Source organism: Pieris napi, chromosome 18, assembly GCF_905475465.1.
Source record: "Pieris napi chromosome 18, ilPieNapi1.2, whole genome shotgun sequence".
In the NCBI taxonomy this organism is placed as follows: Eukaryota; Metazoa; Arthropoda; class Insecta; order Lepidoptera; family Pieridae; genus Pieris; species Pieris napi.
In genome coordinates, this window is record NC_062251.1 from 5,024,235 (window position 1) to 5,044,712 (window position 20,478).

The 20,478-nt window shown below is 33.5% G+C and overlaps 1 protein-coding gene across 2 annotated transcripts in view; it reads right to left on the minus strand.

The window, feature by feature from the left end:
* LOC125058426 (LIM domain-binding protein 2) overlaps positions 1 to 20,193 on the minus strand; it is a 53,472-nt gene extending 33,279 nt beyond the window's left edge. For both annotated transcript variants that reach the window (XM_047662489.1, XM_047662488.1), the window contains exons 1-2: positions 19,843 to 20,193; positions 7,511 to 7,869 (exon numbers count right to left, since the gene is read on the minus strand). In XM_047662489.1, coding sequence (XP_047518445.1) covers positions 7,511 to 7,869; positions 19,843 to 19,869 — 386 coding nt within the window. In that variant the 5' untranslated portion in view covers positions 19,870 to 20,193. The remainder of the gene's footprint in view (positions 1 to 7,510; positions 7,870 to 19,842) is intronic.
* Positions 20,194 to 20,478: the final 285 nt, after the last annotated feature.

Below are 20,478 nucleotides of genomic sequence, written 5' to 3' on the forward strand. Positions count from 1 at the left end.
AAACTGAAATAGGCAATACATACAAAACAAAGCTACTTTTAACTTAATTCCACCAGAGACAATAGCAGGGTGTAATTAAATAAGTTGAGAAATCTAAAAAATAATAAACACTTATTTATTTATTATTTTAGTAAAAAATAATATGTATATCAAAATTCATTTACCGCCTTCTCTAGATGCGTCATGCAAGCGTGTTGAACTCACTCACACAGCCGCACAATACGTGAATCGAAGACAATAAAATTGCCTATGTGTGCATTGAACGTCAAGTGCTATACATGGATTGAGCAGTTATGATCATTGCTACGGTGACAAGCAAGTGACAGGCGGTAAACGTTGTGACATTTATAGCATACTTGATTGGGTACCGAACTTTCGGATGCGGCCACAGTTAGTTTTATTGGCCTTTTTAATTTTACTCTGTGGTAATAACACTGAAGCCATTTATAAGCCATAATAATTGATATATTGGAAAATAAATGTGATTTGACGATACCATTACCTTGAAACCATATTGGAGATAGACAAGATGCTTCAGTTCAGGCTCATTTCTATTTAGTTGAATTAAATAGCGAAAAATTCCCATTTACCAGCTTTACTTAAGGAAATATCGATAAAATAAATACAATTGTAATTTGGCGACTGATAGATAATACCGGTGACCCCTCATTCAACGAATAAGTATTGCCACAGGGATTAAACTTTTTATATTTGTTTGCATTTTAATTTTCTATTTTTAAATTTTTAGTATTACCATGTACATTAGGAAAATTGTTAATACTGTATATTTGTGTGTTGGACATTAATAACATATTTCCTATAATTGTATTATATTTAAACTTTAATTTTGTAAAAAAAAGTATTAAAATGCTTTCTTTGAAAAAAATATGAATAACTTACTAAATAATGAATGTAAACAAAAATAAATTAACAGTTTCTGTTTTAAGAGAAATTAAGCTCTATATAACACGTTTATATTTTCTTATGTTGATACCAACTATGTATAATATTTGTCTTATTTGTGAAGTATTTTAGAGACACTTCTTTAATTAATTAGTATATTTATTGATATTTCTCGTATTTGATATGTTTTAGGATTGAATATATATCATAACAAAACTATATATTATACAGATCATACGTTTAAAACTTATACATGTTCCTTTCAATCTCTTAAAGACTCTTTTTTCTTTTCGTTAAAAACACCATCTCTATATCTCTATTAATTGGGGACGTCTGAATCGAGTGACAGGCCTCAATCCAGCAGTATGATCCTTATTTGTTATCATATATTTATATATATGTGTGGCATTAACAGTCAATGCAATACAGAAATTATCTAAAAGCCGCCGTACCTGTTCATAAATTCGTGACTTCGTGATCGCATTAATGGAAATACTTTCCGATATTAAGTAATATATACTTAACTATTTTTCATGTCTTAAAGGGCAACTCGATTTGTTTAAAGGTTGTCGTTAAAATTGAATAGAACGTCGTCATCATACCCAAAAATTTATATTGGGGAAGAGTTTCGTTAATTTTATTCAAATTATTTTTAAAGTAGCTATCTGCTAACTAAGAACCGATCCAAATGGAAAGTTCAAGAGGAGGCTTTTACCGTTGTGCAGAACACAAATGGAAATAACAATAACTAACACCCATTTGATTTGTAATTTTTATAGTATCTAAGAAGATCACCTGATGTTGAGTGATACCGCCACTCATAGACAAACATTGCCAGTAGTCTCACACGTGCGTTGCCGGCCTTTTTATAATTGGTACGCTCTTTTCTTGAAAGACCCTAAGTGGAATTGGTTCGGCCTTTCTTTTACAGAACGGTGGCCTCGTCTGATGTTAATACCGCCCATGGACAGTCACCGAATCGGTACGCTATTTTCTTGAAGGCTGTTATATTTGTATATTATTTCAAATAAACACAAACTTTTACGTATCGTAATTGATATTGAATCTATTCTTAATCCAAAATCCAAGGACGACTATGTATTGATATATTTCCAGCTGTTTTATACGCGACACGAGTTTTAATATCCCTAGAGGGCATATATTTGTGATTCAACGTGGGTTAACCGTTTTACATACCATCTCTTCCATATATAATACTTCTCTAAAATAAAAAAGGGTGTGTGTACTTATGTACGCGCGTAAGAAGTTATACTTCTTTGGCATTATTAAAAATAGTTTTTGATTGCATGCAAATAATTAATTACAATTAAATAATCAAAGACAGGAATAGGAATCATTATAGTCAATAAAGTTCAGTTTATATTTGAAAAATTAAATAAATAAATATTTATTGTTATTCTCTTACATTAAGTGTAACATAAATTCTATTATTATTCGAATGTTGTTTTTAAATTATGTCCAATGCCGCATCTTCCGTGGGCAACTTCATTCTGTTAATTTTGTGTCACGGTGCGCGCGCTTCGTAAAATTTCACTCTCATCAATTTTTCATAACGCGCCTAAAGAAGTATAACTTCAAAAATTGCATTATACATAATAACTAAAAATATGTTTGATTTTTTCGTATTAGACTGTTTTTAACTTTTATCTTTAATATTCAACGGAATAATAGATTTTTTAAATATACTATTTATTAGTAAATATATATTTATACTTATATTTTTAAGCGTAAATCTAGTTCCATGTCATATTCCTAGAATTTCTACTAAACCTTTAGAATTCAATTAGCACATTTATAGTTGAATGGTCTTTTTGAGTCTTTTTGAGTCTTCATCATTGTCTTCGTGGTGACGAGAGGCTAAAATGGCCTGTACATGGCGTTGCCTTTGATGCTGTTAGCTTGTCACTTTTAATTTTATTCATTCATTGAAATAAGATTAAATTTCTCTTAGTAATAGAAAATATTTGTTTTTAGAGAAATAATCACATATAAGAACCTGTTTAGATTAATATTTTTGTTATTTAATTTCATTAATTCTTCTTATAATAATAATTTCTTATAATAATTAAATTTCAAACAAATATCACAACAGCTCAGTCGTGCTATCTACACTCACACATACAACACGTGAAAAGTACTTGTAGAATGTAGAGTAATTGTTTACCTGTGTGCATCTTACAATGACCTTACGGAATTCCAAATTTGAAACTTTTTTATAAAAATCTTGTAACCTGGCTTAGGTATTGTCGAATATATTCATTATTTATAACATTAAAGTTAAAACTTTTTAGGTTCTAGTAATATCTATACACTTGTATATGTATACTTATACACACAAAACACTTATAATCTAATTTGTTATGGTAAAATTGTTAAATTAACAATTGTTTTTTTCCATTGATACGTAATAAATATTTAATATAATACATACGTACCTACAATCTATATAAATAACATTAGATTTCAATAAAGTTAATAAAAAGTTGTCAAACAAGTTAAAAAAGTTTCTACTTGACACTGTTCGAAATTCAAATTCCTTTTACCATGGGGCGCACACCCTTATTAATAATAACTTATTCGTCCCGCTCTAGCACGTGCCGTGACGATATCTCCATCCTCGTCTACTTGCAAATGAAAAATCAATGTGCACTTGTCTTCTGTCAGCCATCTTGTATTATTGTTGACATTTAAAAGTCCGCATAAATTATGTCTACTTTTGCTCGTGAATTAGTTAATTACCGGAATAAATCATAAATATTGGTAAGCTATCATTCGTCCAGTAAAACTATATTTCTCCTTTCATTATAATATAATATAAAAATCTTGTAATACATAAATATCCAAAGCTTTGGTAAACAAAAACTTTCTTAAAAATTTGTTTACTTGAAAAAAAAATTAAAAACCGCATACTAATCTGATGAGTAGTTCCAGATATGGAGAGTAATTGCCCTTTTAATTTTTTTATGTACTTTAAAACTTAAATAATATTTTTATTTTTTCCACAGAGACCAAACTTTTTAAATTTGTTTTGATTTTCATTTTAATTATTTTTAATTATTTATATTATTACTTTTTAGGTTAAGAAAATTGTAAATACTTTTTTAAATTAATTAATAAAGAATTACTGATGTATATAAAGTCTTGGGATGTTACTCAGAGTCGAGACTTAGCGCTAAGTAAGACTCATGTATGTCAAAATACATATTTGTCTCGATATTACATTTATTTAAACTAAGGTCATCTCTTTCTATCAAATTTTGGTTTTGTTGCGATGAAAGAGGACATCATTGTTTTGTTAAAACTGTGTTATATGACATAATAATTAAACAACTGGTTATTATATGTAATTTTATAAAATATAATAATATATATTAATAAAATTAGACCATAAAAATTATATAAAAAAACCAAATGAAAATAAACAAAGTACCAGGCGATCAGAAATGTGAGAGGGTGGTCCACGTGCTACTACACCCCCGTTTCAATCACGCTGTGACGTCACGCAATACCTCAGCAAATTTTTATTTTAAACTCATGCAGACACATTTCTACGTCTGTTTTGTTGTTTGTTGTTTAAAATAAAACAATTCTTAAGATTCGAATTTTAAACAATAATTTTGTAGCGGCCCAAACTAAATGATAGTAAGTAGGCGATACAAAAAGAAATAACAAAGTTTTGAACATATGATATCTAATATATAAAATTCTCGTGTCACAGTTTTCGTTGCCATACTCCTCCGAAACGGCTTGACCGATTTTGATGAAATTTTTTGTGCTTATCCGGTATCAATGAGAATCGCCCAACATCTATTTTTCATCGCCCTAAATGTTAGGGGTAGTCCACCCCTAATTTTTATTTTTTAGACAAAATTTTTAATTTCTATTTTTTTATGATACGGCATAGAGAAATACATACAACCCCGTTTTTTTTACTGAACTAAAAAGAAATTCTAGAAATAATATACATAGCAAAACAAACGTTTTCCGGGTCAGCTAGTATTATATAGAATTGTGGCATATACAGGAATTTAGGTACAAACTGCACGATAATGGGCCTAGGGCAAAAATGTATACAGTACACCAGCTGTAGGTATACACTATACATCTCCATGACCCATTTTACGTAGATAACTAAGATACGCTTCATACCCTTATAAAGTCAAATCTTGACATAATTCGCATAGCGCAAAACAACTTTTATATGCAAAACTTAATAAATACTTTAATTTGATAAAAAAAATATTAACGTAGTGTCAACAATAAATTCAAATACATAATTTAAATTTAGAATAGACAAATGATAGATAAGAAATTAAAATTGTGTGCCTAATGCCTATATTACACATTCAAATATATTTAAAATTAGAAATACAAAATTTGAATTAGGAATAGACAAAAAATAGATAAGAATTTAAAATTGTATACCTATATTACACGTTTAAATATATTTTGAATAAGAAATACAAAATTTGAATTTAGAATAATTTTGATACGCAAATAAATGTAATAATCGTCCTTGATGCCTTAAGTTCTATGTTCAAACGTATTTGAAATAAGAACACAGTGTAAAATAGAAAATTTCTAAACGTCAAATTCGAATTTGGAATGATTTTGATCGCAGGCAGACGACACTCGAGCGAGTGGCGTCTCACTCCAGTCTTTACTTATGTAGGCACCGGCCAGGCTACGTTGAACCGCGTAATGTCACCCCTGCGCGGTTTGCGTGGGCGGTTATAGTACGCGCGGGGCACGCGGGAGGTCATTGCAAGTTGGGTGAAGCGGTACCGTCGGCTACAGCGTATAGATAGATAGGCACGGGGTGGGCGAGTACAGTCGTCGCTAAATGTTTAATTAATTAATAATTATTTTTAGTTTTTAATGCGTTACTATACTAAAATGACCTTCTTGTATAATAAAAAAATACGTTACATTTGTTAAGTCAATACTGTTTTGGACTTTGAAATGAAAGATTAATAAAAAAACTGATACTATCCAACATTAATAAATTATTCTTTAAATGAATTAATTCAACTTATGATTTATAGTATTTGCCTGTTATTGAAACTGATAAGCTACACGTGTAATATAAAATATTTATATCAAACTTTTCATACATTTATTTGAATCAATGTTTTTATTTATAATATCACGCCTTTTTCCCGAAGGGGTAGGTAGAGACCACGGATCTCTTGCTACCCACCTCTCTCGCTACATCCACTTCTCTAGTACCAGTAATCCAGGAGGGATTTAGTCCAGGTATGTCCAAGGCTAGCAAACTTTACCATCCTGTACATACATTAAATTTAAATGCGACCTAATTAAAAAAATCAATTAGCCTTTATCACCCGACTGTACCGATATACCTACGTACCGTTCACCTATATTTATTTGTGCACACACACAAACGCGGTTCATAGCACCCCCACATAGAATCGTATACGAGCGAGTATTTTATTCGGAGGATAATTTTGCGATTTTTGCTGGACGATTTTTTTCTTATAGACCTTTTTTTTACTACGGCTTGGGACTGTATATTACTCAGGATAAAATAGCAAAATGTTTCTTAAATACAACAAGGCAAACCGTTAGGTGGCTCTACTTTAAGTGATTTCGCCATTCACACTTAATGCCAGAGGGCTCGCAAGTGCGTTGCCGGCCTTTGAAAATTTTTCTTGTTCCTTTTTATAAAATCAGTTAAGCGGTGTAAAAAGAGACGGTTAGGTTAAGTGTGGCGTATGTCAAATTGACATACATGATACAACAGTCAAACTCAACTTGACTTTTGACACAGTACCTTCGTACGGTTCTAATGTCAATCAAATGGTATTTCTACTATTAAACATTAATGGGCCCACTTATTTAAAAGAAAAATTACAAATGTTATAGGTACCGACATAATGTTACTATACTAGAAGGGTAGGACAGTTTCTGCGTTCGCTTGGTTAGCGTTGAGAATCGACGTGACGTCATATACGTTTAAACGGGGCGTTTGATTGTGATTGGTTATAACCTATAATTGTTTGTTCTTTTCACGCCCGTGACACTTTAAATATACATAAACGAGACAAAACATTATTTAAGCTATATTAATAAGACCGTAGCCACTGCCTAGAAGCAAGAAACATTCTTCTACTAACTCTTCTTATAAAGGCTAGGCTTTATAAAATTACATAATTTGTAAGTGTACTTTTAATTCTTTTGATTCAATAATAATAATATATTTTTTCTCCCATATAATATTTGTAACAAACAATACAAGAAGGTATTGGAAGACTGGTTTCCAAGCTAGGTAAGAACCTGTGATATGGATAACCAGGCATGTCAAAAAAATACATACATACATGAGTTGGCAAACCAATTTAGTAGCAAAGTTGGTAACTAGCGACACCTACAATCACTGCGATGACGTCATATTTTAAAACGCGATATCGAAGTAATTTCAAATAAGCATATATACCGCTTCTCGACTTTAGGTAGTTAGGTCTTCAGGCCATTAGTTAGACTGATCGAGGACCTCTTGTTTGAGGAGCTGTTCACTAACCTTCCTCCACGGTAAATAGTAGAAATTTAAAAAGTTTCAACTAACCTGTCAACAGGTGGCGGTAGCGGCGCCATCATGTGCGGATGCGGCGGCATCGCATGTGGCGGGTGGGGGTGGAAGGGCGAGCCGGGTGGCGCGAAGCCCGGCCCAGGGAACTGGCCGGGAGGGAAGCCCCCGCCGGAGCCCGGCCGGGCTGACGGACTCCCAAAGGGCCCGGCCGCCGCGTAGGGACCCGCGAAGCCGGGCCCCGGGCCGGGCGTGGAGGGCGCGGGGGAGGCGGCGAACGCCGGCCCCGCGGGGGAGCCCGCTGGGGGCGCGAAGGAGGGGAACGGCTCGCTGGACTTCCACCCCGGGCCCCCGGCCTCGTCCAGCGCGGGCACACGCCGCTGTAGGCCCACCGACATCTGGAAGGTTTCATTACAACATTATTTCGATTCGAAGTTGATCTTGTTACTTTAAAATTAAATAAATTAAAAAGTATTGTTCTCGTATTATGAAGAAAAAGTACACAGGTCTTACATACAAAAAAAATCTAATAATGTAAATAATTCTCGACTTACTTCAACACATAAAAATTTCATCAAAATCTGTCTAGCCGTTTAGGAGTTTAACTACGAACACATGCACAGAATATTTATATATATACCAGCTGTTTATTTAAAACAACCTAGATACCGACTGCAGCGCCATCTGCCGAGGTGAATCTAAACCATACAGGGCGCCACCCAAACGCAGACAACAAAATTCATTCAAATCGGTCCAGCCGTTTAAGAGGAGTTCAGTAAACACGTACAGTAGAATTATATAAAGATGGGACATGAAGATGACATTAGATTATGACACTTGACACTTCATCATAATCAGTCCACGTACAGGGGAGCCATGTTTACATAAAGAACTAATCGACCAATTGATATCCTCCCCCTTTTATAAGTCAGTCAAAACCTAGTCGGACGAGAAAGGAAGAGTCAGGGTCAAGAACGGTAACTCTCTCATCATGACCAAATCATTGTTTCTTCAGAATAAAGCACTGGTCATTAATGCTCTATTGAAGTTATTCAATTGTAAAATTGCTCATGCATAATAAAATAAGAGGTAAATTTAATAATTAAAGATATAAGTCGGCGTCTGGTAACACTGGTGACAGCTCAGAGCTGGTGCTCTCCTCGCTCAAAGTATCACAATACAGCATAAAAGGTACACTGCCACAGGGATCAAAATTTTTAAGTTTATATTCTACTAGTAGACTCGGCCAAGCGTTGCTGTGGCTAAGATTTTTGTTAGTAGCAAACTGTTCAAGAGAAACAGCAGGAGAACACCAATCCACCATGTTTTTTTGGTGGTTATGCCATTAAATTGTAGCTTATGTGAAATTTTGATAAGGATCAATACCTAGGTACGAATAAAGAGCCTTTTCTAGCGGTGGTATTTTAATAAAAAAAATTTAATAAAACGACGCTTATTGTGACGTAACTATAAAAGATAGAGACATGCTGTCGCGACATTTTATGTAGATATGTCCTGAAAAATTGTAGTATATCATTTTGTTCTATCATTAATAGTTTTTTGTCTATTTTTTACACCTTGGGTTAGCTTATTCAAGTTTTAGTAAGCAACCCTATTTTTTTTGAAAATGAAACAGCCTATGTCACTCGGGAATAGTGTAGTTTGCCAACGGTGAAAGAATTTTTGAAATCGATCCAGTAGTTTCGGAGCCTATTCATTTTGAAGTTATACTGCTTTTGGCGCGTTAGGGAAAAATTATGAGAGTAAATTATTACGATGCGCGCGCACACCGTCACAAAAAACCGACACCGTAAAGTTAGCTATAGTCAACAAAACCAAACTTTCAATGTATTTAATACCTTTTGTCTTTTATTAGTGTCGTTTTTTTTTATAAAATTTTCGAAAAGATTTTTATCTTGTAACGCCAAAGTATAACTTCTAACGCGTATACATACACACACGTTTTTATATTATTATTATAATATAAATATTACTACACAACAAATGTTATATTACGCGTTATGCAATTGGCTTTGAAATAGCTGCAGCCGCTATTTATGTAATAAAACAATCTAATGGCCGCGTTTCTCTTTACGAGAGATATCTCGTATACTTATAACATAACATATAAATCGACACATTTCGATTTTCATAGTTTTTGATTTGTTTTAAAACAATTATCCAATACAAAATTATGGTATTGAATCCCTTGATTGTGAAGAATACGATCTGATGTTTTTAACTCAATAAAAATCGAATTAAGTCAACGATTATCTAGTTGATAAAAGGGCCTGGGACTAGTGCTAGACAGGCTACTTCTAATTAATTTGCGATATTTGTTTTAAAATAAGTGTTGTTTGATGATTTGCTATTTTACAAGAGTACCGAGAGTTTTTTACGCCGGCTTTTTCTCTCGGCCTACACCCGATGAGTAGGGATGCCTACAAATTAAAATTTAATGACGTGGAATAAGTGATACATGTATCTTATGTTCCATAATAAACATATTTTTTTTTAAATAATTTATTGCAAGAATATGGTACAAAAATGTGTAAGGTGGTACAATCACACACACAATGGCGTACAAATTTGTCTTTAAAGGAATTTTACATTATTAGTATTTGTATCGTACATATCATACTTTATTAAATTTATATCAACTACAGTGTCTCACGCAAATAATTATTTATTGAATAGTACATTTTTTCCAAAAGTAATACACCAAGTCGTTTTTTAAAGACTCTAGACGGAAGATCTTTTAATTCTTTTGGTAAATTATTGTAAACCTTAATTGCCATACAAAAGGCGTTTTTCCCCATGTCTACTTCTTACTTCGACTTAAAAATATGTAGGTATGTTTCTGTGCACATAACTTTATTCATATAGGTAAACAAATACATAAATTAATACTAAATTTAAATTTACTGCCAGTTTTTTGTTAATATAATAGTACTCTATTATGCCATTGTGTCCAGGGACTTTTTCTATCTCTTAAATTTATACTAAAAAGATACAATATTCCTTTACTACCAGTTCGCAAGTCAAGGGCGTAGTGTGGGCAAGAAGAACTGGTAAGAAACTCTCCGCCACTCTTTACACACTATTTGCAACTCGCTTTATAATATTTCATACAATACAAGGCGAACCCAACTATTTACGTATCAGTCATGTATCGCATACCTTCAGATTATAACACATACTATCAGCAAATAGATATATAGGTATTTAATATACGTAAAAAATCTTAAAAAAACATACAAAACTCTGGTATCTTTTATTCGATATAATGACTTTATTATTCCTCTTTTATATTAAATATATTATAATGATTAGTATTGACCTAGTGGCTTCAGCGTGCGTTTCTCATCCCTGAGGTCGTAGGTTCGAACGGCTGTGCACCAATGTACTTATCTATGCGCATTTAACATTCGCTCGAACGGTGAAGGAAAACATCGTGAGGAAACCGACATGTCTTACAAAAAGTCGACGGCGCGTGTCAGGCACTGGAGGCTGATCACCTACTTGCCTATTAGATTGACAAATCATGAAACAGACTCGGAAATCTGACGCCCAGACCTAAAGAGGATGTAGCGCCACTGATTTATTTTATTTCAAACTAGCTGGCCTGGCGAACATCGTACCGCCTCACAGTCGATTCTTTTTTTTTAAATACTTATTTTGCTATTCGGGACACCGGTCTAGCTAGTAAGATAAAAAAAAGAAAGTTTTGTTGTATTACAACAAATATATTATGTCAAAAAATAAAAATTTACCTTCCCGGAACCACTCCACTAACACTTGAATATAGTGTATACTGCACCAGACTCTGAATAGCAGAGATTCTGGTGTGGGTCGAATCCCACATACCCCTACAACTTAAGGGGACAGGGGGTGCGCAAATGCACTTGCACCTCGGATATAAAAAAAGGGATTTTTTATATATATAATGGGGGGGGGGGGGGGGACGAGCCTACGGGACGCCCAAACAGGCAGTCATGGAAACCCATTTTTAGTGGTTGCGTTGCCTGCTTTTGAGAAGTACATGAAGTACCTACTTTAAATAGTTGCAGGTCGTATCTCTCAGGGAAGACTCTGACCGGGAGTGGATTCCACAGAAGTATCTGTTACTGATAAGGGAGCGTTCAAGTTTTACGGAACGTATTTTTTTTCCTTTTGTAAAACGTTACGATACGGGGCGGGGATTAAATTACGCGTTATTGTTAATATTTTTTTCGACTTACACCACATAATAGTAACTAAAGAGTCACTAGGTTTTCACGAAACGTTTTACTTTACTTGGGCACAGTACTGTACTTGGGTACTGAATAACGTTACGGCGAGTTACATGGGGGGGGGGGTAATGGGGGTCAATAATCTCGTTTTGCGTTTGATGTGTTTCGTAATTGTCAAACATTTAATATTTACCTGTCGATACGGTAAAGTATCCCCTCAAAAGAACAAAAACAAAGAAGCTTTCGAATCGAATATATAAAAATTTCAAAACTCAACTCTATGGTACAACTCTTACACAAGAAGTTAGTACTAGGTACGAAGTTCTAATTCATTTATTCTTGGCCTCAGCACGCGATACAACAATACAATTATGGCTCGCGATACTTTTATGTCTCTACTTCTAAGTACTAGATAAAAGTCATATGATTTATTTTATATTATTTATTAAATCTTATTAGAATTTTAATATTATTAATATTATTATTATATTATTATTATTAATATTAATATTATTATTAATTATTATATTATTTGTATCATACTTTATTAAATTTATATCAACTATAGTGTCGCAAATAATTATTTATTTTACGTAATTACGTGTCACGTTGTTGGCCCGCTATGGACTCCCTAAACTACTGAATCGATTTCAATCAAATTTGCACACCGTGTGTAGTTTGATCCAACTTAAAAGATAGGATAGCTTACATCTCAATATATACCCGCAATATTATTTTATTGCTAAATATTAGTTTATTATTTGATAGTTACAATTCTAACAGGTGGCGCTGTGTTGAAAGTACCAACGTTTCACATAAGCTACAATTTAATGGCATAACCACCAATAAAGCATGGTGGTCCCCATGACTGGTGTTCTCCTACTGTTTCCCTTGAATAGTTTACTACTATGTAATATAACAAAAACCTAAGCCACAGTAACGCTTGGCCGGTCTGCTAGTTTAATAATAAAAATAACTAATCTTAAAATATAATAACTAAAATATATTATTAGATGTCTTTAGACAAGGTTCCGAAGATACTGGCAGCGTTTCCCCTTTGAATCGCCAGACTAATTCTTTGTCCAAGGTAGGTGCCAGATCTTCGGTCTCCTGTGATGTGGACTAACCTTTCTGCTATTTCTTTAAACAGCCTTATAGTGCTAAGACCCCACGGACCAAGGGTCTCGACACAGAATGGGATAGACTCCTGTATTTGCATGCTTTAGATAAAATATTAGGTCCTTACAAATGAAATTGACCTCAAACTCAAAATCTGCTCTTTGGTTAGGAATTTCAAATTCAATTTTTCAAAGCTACTCGTGTATTTTTCGAAAACCATGATTCATTTCATTTTCCCGTTTTATTTTTGAAGTTATACTTCTTTTGACGCGTTAGGGAAAAATGATGAGAGTAAATTATTACGATGCGAGCACACCGTCACAAAAAACCGACACCCTGAAGTTAGCTATAGTCAAAATTTTAGTTTTTTCTATTGTGAGTGTCAGTGTGCCAGCGCTATTGGTATATATGTCACCGTAAAATTGTAAACACCGTTAGATTGTAATCTATCTCGCGAGATTATAAACTGTCGAAAGATTGTGAACCTCAACGAACTGCTTACAATTTAAATTATTATTATTCAGTAGTTATATGAAATTGTTGGAAAGTAAAATTAATCTGTAATTGACCGAAGAAGTTTGAATGATAACTAAGTTAGTGTAGTACAATCTACCGAATAATAATACGTTAAATTGTAAGCAGTACGCTGAGGTTCACAATCTTTCGACAGTTTATAATCTCGCGAGATAGATTACAATCTAACGTTTTTTACAATTTTACGTTAACATATATATATGTTACGTTAACATATTATAAGTTATAACTTAGATACCATAACTAACGTGAAAGGAAAAATTAACTTTTTTACGTTTACAATCATGGTTCATCATAGGGCCGACGCCATCTTGATTTTGGGATTGGAAACTATGAATATTTAATTTCAATTTTTGAAGTTATACTTCTTTAGGCGCATTATGAAAAATTGATGAGAGTGAAATTTTACGATGCGCGCGCACCGTGACACAAAATTAACAGAATGAAGTTGCCCACTGAAGATGCTACGACATTGGACATAATTTAAAAACAACATTCGAATAATAATAGAATTTATGTCACACTTAATGTAAGAGAATAATAATAAATATTTATTTATTTAATTTTTCAAATGTAAACTGAACTTTCTTGACTTTAATGACTCCTTTTCCAGTCTTTAATTATTTAATTGTAATTAATTATTTGCATGCAATCAAAAACTATTTTTTAATAATGCCAAAGAAGTATAACTTCTTACGCGCGTACATAAAGGCCGATTTACATTATCTAATGGTGCGCTTACACGAGGGCAATAATTGCTCGGCGATACGAATGGACCGATCTGGAGCAATTAATGGAGCAATTTCAATAAATTCAATAAATTTCAATAAATTATTTCGGCGATATTGCTTCTAATTGCTCCAGATATTTCATATCGCTCAATGTCGCAGATACGAATTGACGAATATCCAATGGACTTGGAAATTCCTAGCAATTTTTGTATATGTCTCATTCGCACTTGTTTGTTTTGCGGCTTGCCGTCTTGCTTCCGCGGGGACAGCGAGAGGTCTAAATAATAATAATTTCTAATTACTTTATTCAAAAGTAATTCAAAGTATGTTCGTGACATTCTAGTAAAGTTTTTGAATAATATATTATCTAATTCTTGAAAAAAAAAACAATTAAATTAAAGAATTAAAGAAAAATTAAAAAAATTATAAATCAAAAATTTAATTAATTAATTATTTTTTTCTTTAATTGTTTAATTTTATTTTCACAATGAAAATTGCGGCCTCTTTGCCAAAAACGATCGCACCCAGATTTGACGCACCAGACGCCTTTTCCTTTTCTTTCTTTTTTGTTATTGATTAATAATAAAAAAAGCGCTACAAGCCGCCGCAGCAAGAAGAATGTCGTCCATAGCGACCGAATACTGAAATGCTCGTGTATGACAGTATTGCCTAGTTGATGAAGTTGTGCCATATCGCTCAATATTGTATTGCGCAGTATTGATGCTTGTTGCCGTTGCCGTAAATTGCTTGATGTAGTCGTGACGTCATAATTGACGAGTATTGACTGGAATTGAGCAATTTTAATTGCCCGTGTAAGCGCACCTTTAGTGTTTAGGAGAGTGCTTTAGTACAACTTGAAAGGCAAGTTCTTTAGCGTAGCGTTTACTAAAGCAAGTAGCGTTTACATGTTTCAACTAAAGTACTATTCTAAAGCACTCTCCTAAACACTAAGATAATGTAAATCGGCCTTAAGTAGACGCACCCTTTTTATATACTTAGCAGAATCAAAAATAACAATTTGTATAGGTTCTTTAATTATTAGTAAATCTAGGTAATCTTGCCTTTATTTTTTGGATCATGTTAATAATTATAATAATTTTAAAGTATTTTAAACCGTTTATATAGTTTAGAACAACATACCGGTTATATTGACCAAAATCAAAGGTCCCGGCTGAATTCAATTGTATTAGTTACTTAACAACGTCATCGGCTGTTACGACTATCGGTTTTTACGACCAAATAGTCTTTTCGATGTCGTTATAACAGATTTTGACTGTAGTTAGCAATCTGATGAAATCGGTCAAAATAAGTCCCTTTTGATTCCACTGGTGACGTCACAAGGGTCCAACTACCTGAGTCAGACCAGTCAATGGATATAATTTTACTTTAAAACACAAATATTCCGCGAATTTCTTGATATATATAATGATAATATCATATATTTATACTAGCTGACTGATCGTTGTTTTGCCATGTATATTATTTCTAGGAAAGATTTTTTTAGTTCAATAAAAATAACTATCTACTTTTATAAAAAAATAGGAGTTGATCGTAGAGGGGTAAAAAATAGGGGTAGTATGTATTTGTGTATGCTGTATCACAAAAAAAAACATTTATTTTTTGTCTAAAACTTTTTTTTTTTGGGTGGACACCCCTTATCACTTAGGAGTTTGAAAGATAGTAGCCGATTCTGAGACTTACTGAATACGCATAAAAAATCATAAGAATCGGTCGAGCCGTTTCGGTGGAGTATGGGAACGAACATTGTGACACGAGAATTTTATATATTAGACTAGCTGACCTTGCAAACGTTGTTTTGCCATGTATATTATTTCTAGGAAACATTTTTTTAGTTCACTAAAAACTATCTACTATAATAAAAAATAGGGGTTGATCGTAGAGGGGTAAAAATTAGGGGTAGTATGTATTTTTGTATGCTGTATCACAAAAAAATAAAAACAATTTTTTTTGTCTAAAACTTTTTTTTTTGGGTGGACACCCCTTATCACTTAGGGGTTTGAAAGATAGATAGTAGCCGATTTTCACACTTACTGAATATGCATAAAAAAATCATAAGAATCGGTCAAGCCGTTTCGGAGGAGTATGGGAACGAACATTGTGACACGAGAATTGTTACATAATTATATTAGATGATATTTTATGGAATTTGTATACCTACTGTAGGTCTGAATATATATCGTAATTTGTTTTTATATCGCTAAGTGACTCCAAGGCCAATCTTTATTCATTTTTTCTCACAAAAACTAGGTACATACACAAGTGAGAGTTATATATACTATAATAAATAAATAATGGTCTATCTTCTTTTTAGGGAAAATGCTAGTTACAGATCAGCAGGCCTCCACCACTTCATATCAACAGAAGATCTTAAAGAGTAGAGAAATATTGAGTGAGAATAAACTATCAGTATTACATAGGCTGCAACGTTAACAAAAAAATATTTATAAGGATAAGGAAACCACATGGGGTAAGTGTGTGTGTATGTGTGTGGGTGGGTGTCTGTGTGTGTATGTGAATGTGTGTTAAAAGAAAGGAATAACGTAATATTTATGATTTTCATCAAATAAAAAACATACATGAAACTGCCGAAGGAACTGAGACAAGTAATTTTAAGAAAATCATTGAATGCAGTAACATTTACTTTCCAAAAATACCCTATCTACGATATTTAAGTTACGTTCCCTTGATGTCCCATAGTCTTGGGACGCCCTGAATGCCTCGTTATAGAAAATCGCGTTGTGTATTCGCGTAAAATAGTTTTTTTAATACGAATTTAATAAAGTTATTTAGTTTAATTTGATAACAACGCAATAGAAGGTACAAATGCAACGCAAAACTTATTATATACATGACAATTCTCACTACATAACTTGATAAAGCGTGATGGGTTAAGACGGAAAAATTAAGCAAAATATCCTATCTACGATATCTAAGGTACTTTCCTTTGATGTCCCATAGTCCCTATATATAGACCTCTTTAGGTCTTGGCCTCAGATTTCTGAATCTGTTTCATGATCATTTTTAAATCTAATAGGCAAGCAGGTAGTAGTAGGCCTCCAGTGCCTGACACACGCCGTCAACTTTTTGGGTCTAAGACATGTCGGTTTCCTCACGATGTTTTTCTTCGTTCAAGCGAATGTTAAATGCGCATTAAGTGTGCATTGGTGCACAGCCGGGGATCGAACCAACGACCTCAAGTATGAGAGTCGCACGCTGAATCCACTAGGCCACCACTGCTTATTACGGTAATACACGAAACCCTTTTTCCATGTTTACCTGATCACCAACAAACATTTGAATCCTTCAATACTTTAAAATAAACAAAACTACAGACCTATGTAGTCTCAACAAAAAACTGGCCTGCGCTCGCGTCTCCGAAACCCGTTTTAACACTATTGTGTATTAATTTTATTCGACTTCCAAAAGCAATCTCACAACTTCACGTGCACTTCGGTTTCAATAATATACAAAGTATATTATTTTAAATAGAACATATTATTTAATCAATTGCCTAATCAGTAACGATAATAAAAGAAAATTTTAAGAGGTGTCAAGGGACACCCCGGATGGAACGAAATTCCTTTCGATTAATTTATATGTTAATTGGTATCATAACAGTATGATAGATTTTCTCGACACCAATCTTACGACGAAAAAAAAAGCCAACATCACGAGGTGTTCCCAGGCGGTCACCCATCCAAGTACTGACCTCGCCCGACGTTGCTTAACTTCGGTGATCGGACGAGAACCGGTGTATTACAATAGCAAATAGCAAAAAGTGTCGTGACAACTTTTCGTAAGAATTTTTTCCATCTAGCCCCCTTTCACAACGCGCGATAAGGAACTTCGTTCCAAAAATCCGTTTTATTACACATACGACTATTTATATGAATTATGTCGTGTTCACAGTAGCAATAGTATGTTTTCACTTTAAACATATTTTGTGTTGTTCAAAAATCAATGTGCTAACCGTGTAAGACACACAAATATATAATACTAGCAAACTCGGCGAACTCCGTTTCGCCACCAGATGGCTTCGTTTTATGTAACATTTCGTTTGGTAATCCCGCTTTTCTGTTGAAATTTTTCCTGTATTTTCTTTGCTATAAACCTCACGGAGCCCGAGACCTTTCCAACGAATGCAAAACCGTGGAAATCGGTTCGTGCGTTCTGGAGTTATAGCGTCAGGAAGGAAAACCCGACTTATTTTTATATAGTAGATTTACAATATTCTTAACCTACATAGTAATATAATATAATATATATATATATAATAGCAGGCAAGGAAATGCCAGCATTAAAGGTACAGTGCCACAGGGACCAAACATTTTTAATTAATATTATTACTATTTTAAGAATTTAAAAAAAAAATCACGTTTCGAATATTTAATACATTTTATTAGTTTTAATTTATTAACCAGAATGGACTTTTAACCGACTTTAATAAAGGAGGAGGAAAAGGAGGTTTTTCGACAGACATTTTTTTGTGCTCGCGGATTACTTTGTCATTTATTAACGGATTTTGATTATTCCATTTTTGTTGCAAATAATAAATCTCAAGAGTGGCATCCCATTGGTACTTTCTCTCTCTTTCTTTCTCTTTCGAAAATATGTTCAAAATAATATTTGTAAAAATAGCCTTTCAAATGTGTCTGTCCACATAGAAACTAAAATATGACTCTTAGTGAGTACTATGTTATCCCAAAACATATAGATTTTGACATATGAGTGTCCCAGTTCGCTAAATCTTGATGATAACCTAATCGTTTCTATATCATTAGAACGTATCGTATTTGCTATGACACGTTTTTTTGAATAATATTAAAAATGCACGAAATATCTTACGCGAATTTACATTTGGGACTGCTTCATTTTTAAGGTACCTGTTAAGACGAAACATTTATTCTTTTACCGGAAATCGAACCCAGGTACAACGGGTAAAAGCCGTCATATATTTTTATTGCTATATATTGCATCTCAAATGAAAATTTATTTTTACTAAATTAAACGTGGTTATTTATGACATTTTATTATCTATGCAAACCATAAATACAGAAGCTGTTAAAGATAGTTAATGTATATTTTCAAATAAAACCAGTTTTATACCGTTAAAATGTATTATCTACATGTGTGATCGCGTAATTAGTAATAATTGCTATGATTTTATGCTTGATAAAGATAATTCTAGGTTTTAAAATCTCTACACATAAGTATTTTGCACCAGTTTTAGACATTCTTATAATGTAGACCCATAACTTATGGTTATGCCGGGAATCGATCCCAGAAACTTAGAATGAAACTTATAGAATATGTATATCAATTTTTTATCAAAACATACAACTCTACTACGCATTATTTACTATAATTAATAGGTGGTTACTAACAACAATTAGTATACAGTTTATACTTCAATATCATTTGATAATACGTTTATTAAGTGTAAATCATCATATCAAAGAACACTGCGTCTGGCACAAAAGGCGTATCACCTTCAGACATAATAAAAATAAAAACAAATACAGATAACCTATAAAAAGATCGATACACGGTTCCCTCCAAAAAAACTTGTCGCATAAAAAAGGGGTTATGGACCTGTACGAGTAGAAAAAAGTCGAGGGAGCCTATAGGGCCTCCGAACTGCGTACCTCCGTACTTAATCAGCCACCCCAAACGATATGAACCGGGGGCACCTCACCCCGCATTTCGTAACTAACCACTCGAATTCACCACTTACAATGTTTCGGTTGCCTTTCTTCCTCATACGAACATTGCCCGGCGTGTATCCATTTAACTATTTTAAACTACACAACACTGGTTTGTACCAACAATCCACTGATCTGACATTGGTTGCTTTTTTTTTACCGTCGCGTGCCGCGTCGCCGGCGACCGGGTGGAAAACGAATACACTCACGTCTACACTTACACGATATATAATAACGTTTATTCATTAACTGTTTAACATTATTTCACTAATGAGTTTTTAAAAACATCTTTCGTTTTACAATCGCGTCGCGTCGCGCATATTGAGTTTTCGAGTTGTGTACGCACGAACCGTAGCGCTCGATTGTACTGGAGCTTGGAGCGTGGGGAGGCGCGGGGGAGCGACGCGGGGGGCAAACTGTAATGCCGACGCGCTTCAACTACTCTATCGACCTTTTGGACAGCTGGCAAGTTTCTATGTAAATTCCGTTGGCAGCGCTCTCATCGCTTCGTTTGGGTCTTTAATCAATAAAATAGAATTCCGTTTCTAAGTTTTATACCTCAAATCTTAATTATTTTCACTAATATATTTTTTCAGAAACACTTTTTAACACACAGTTTTGTCTACGTAATGAATATTGACAAATCATTTATTATTTTTCCAATTTAA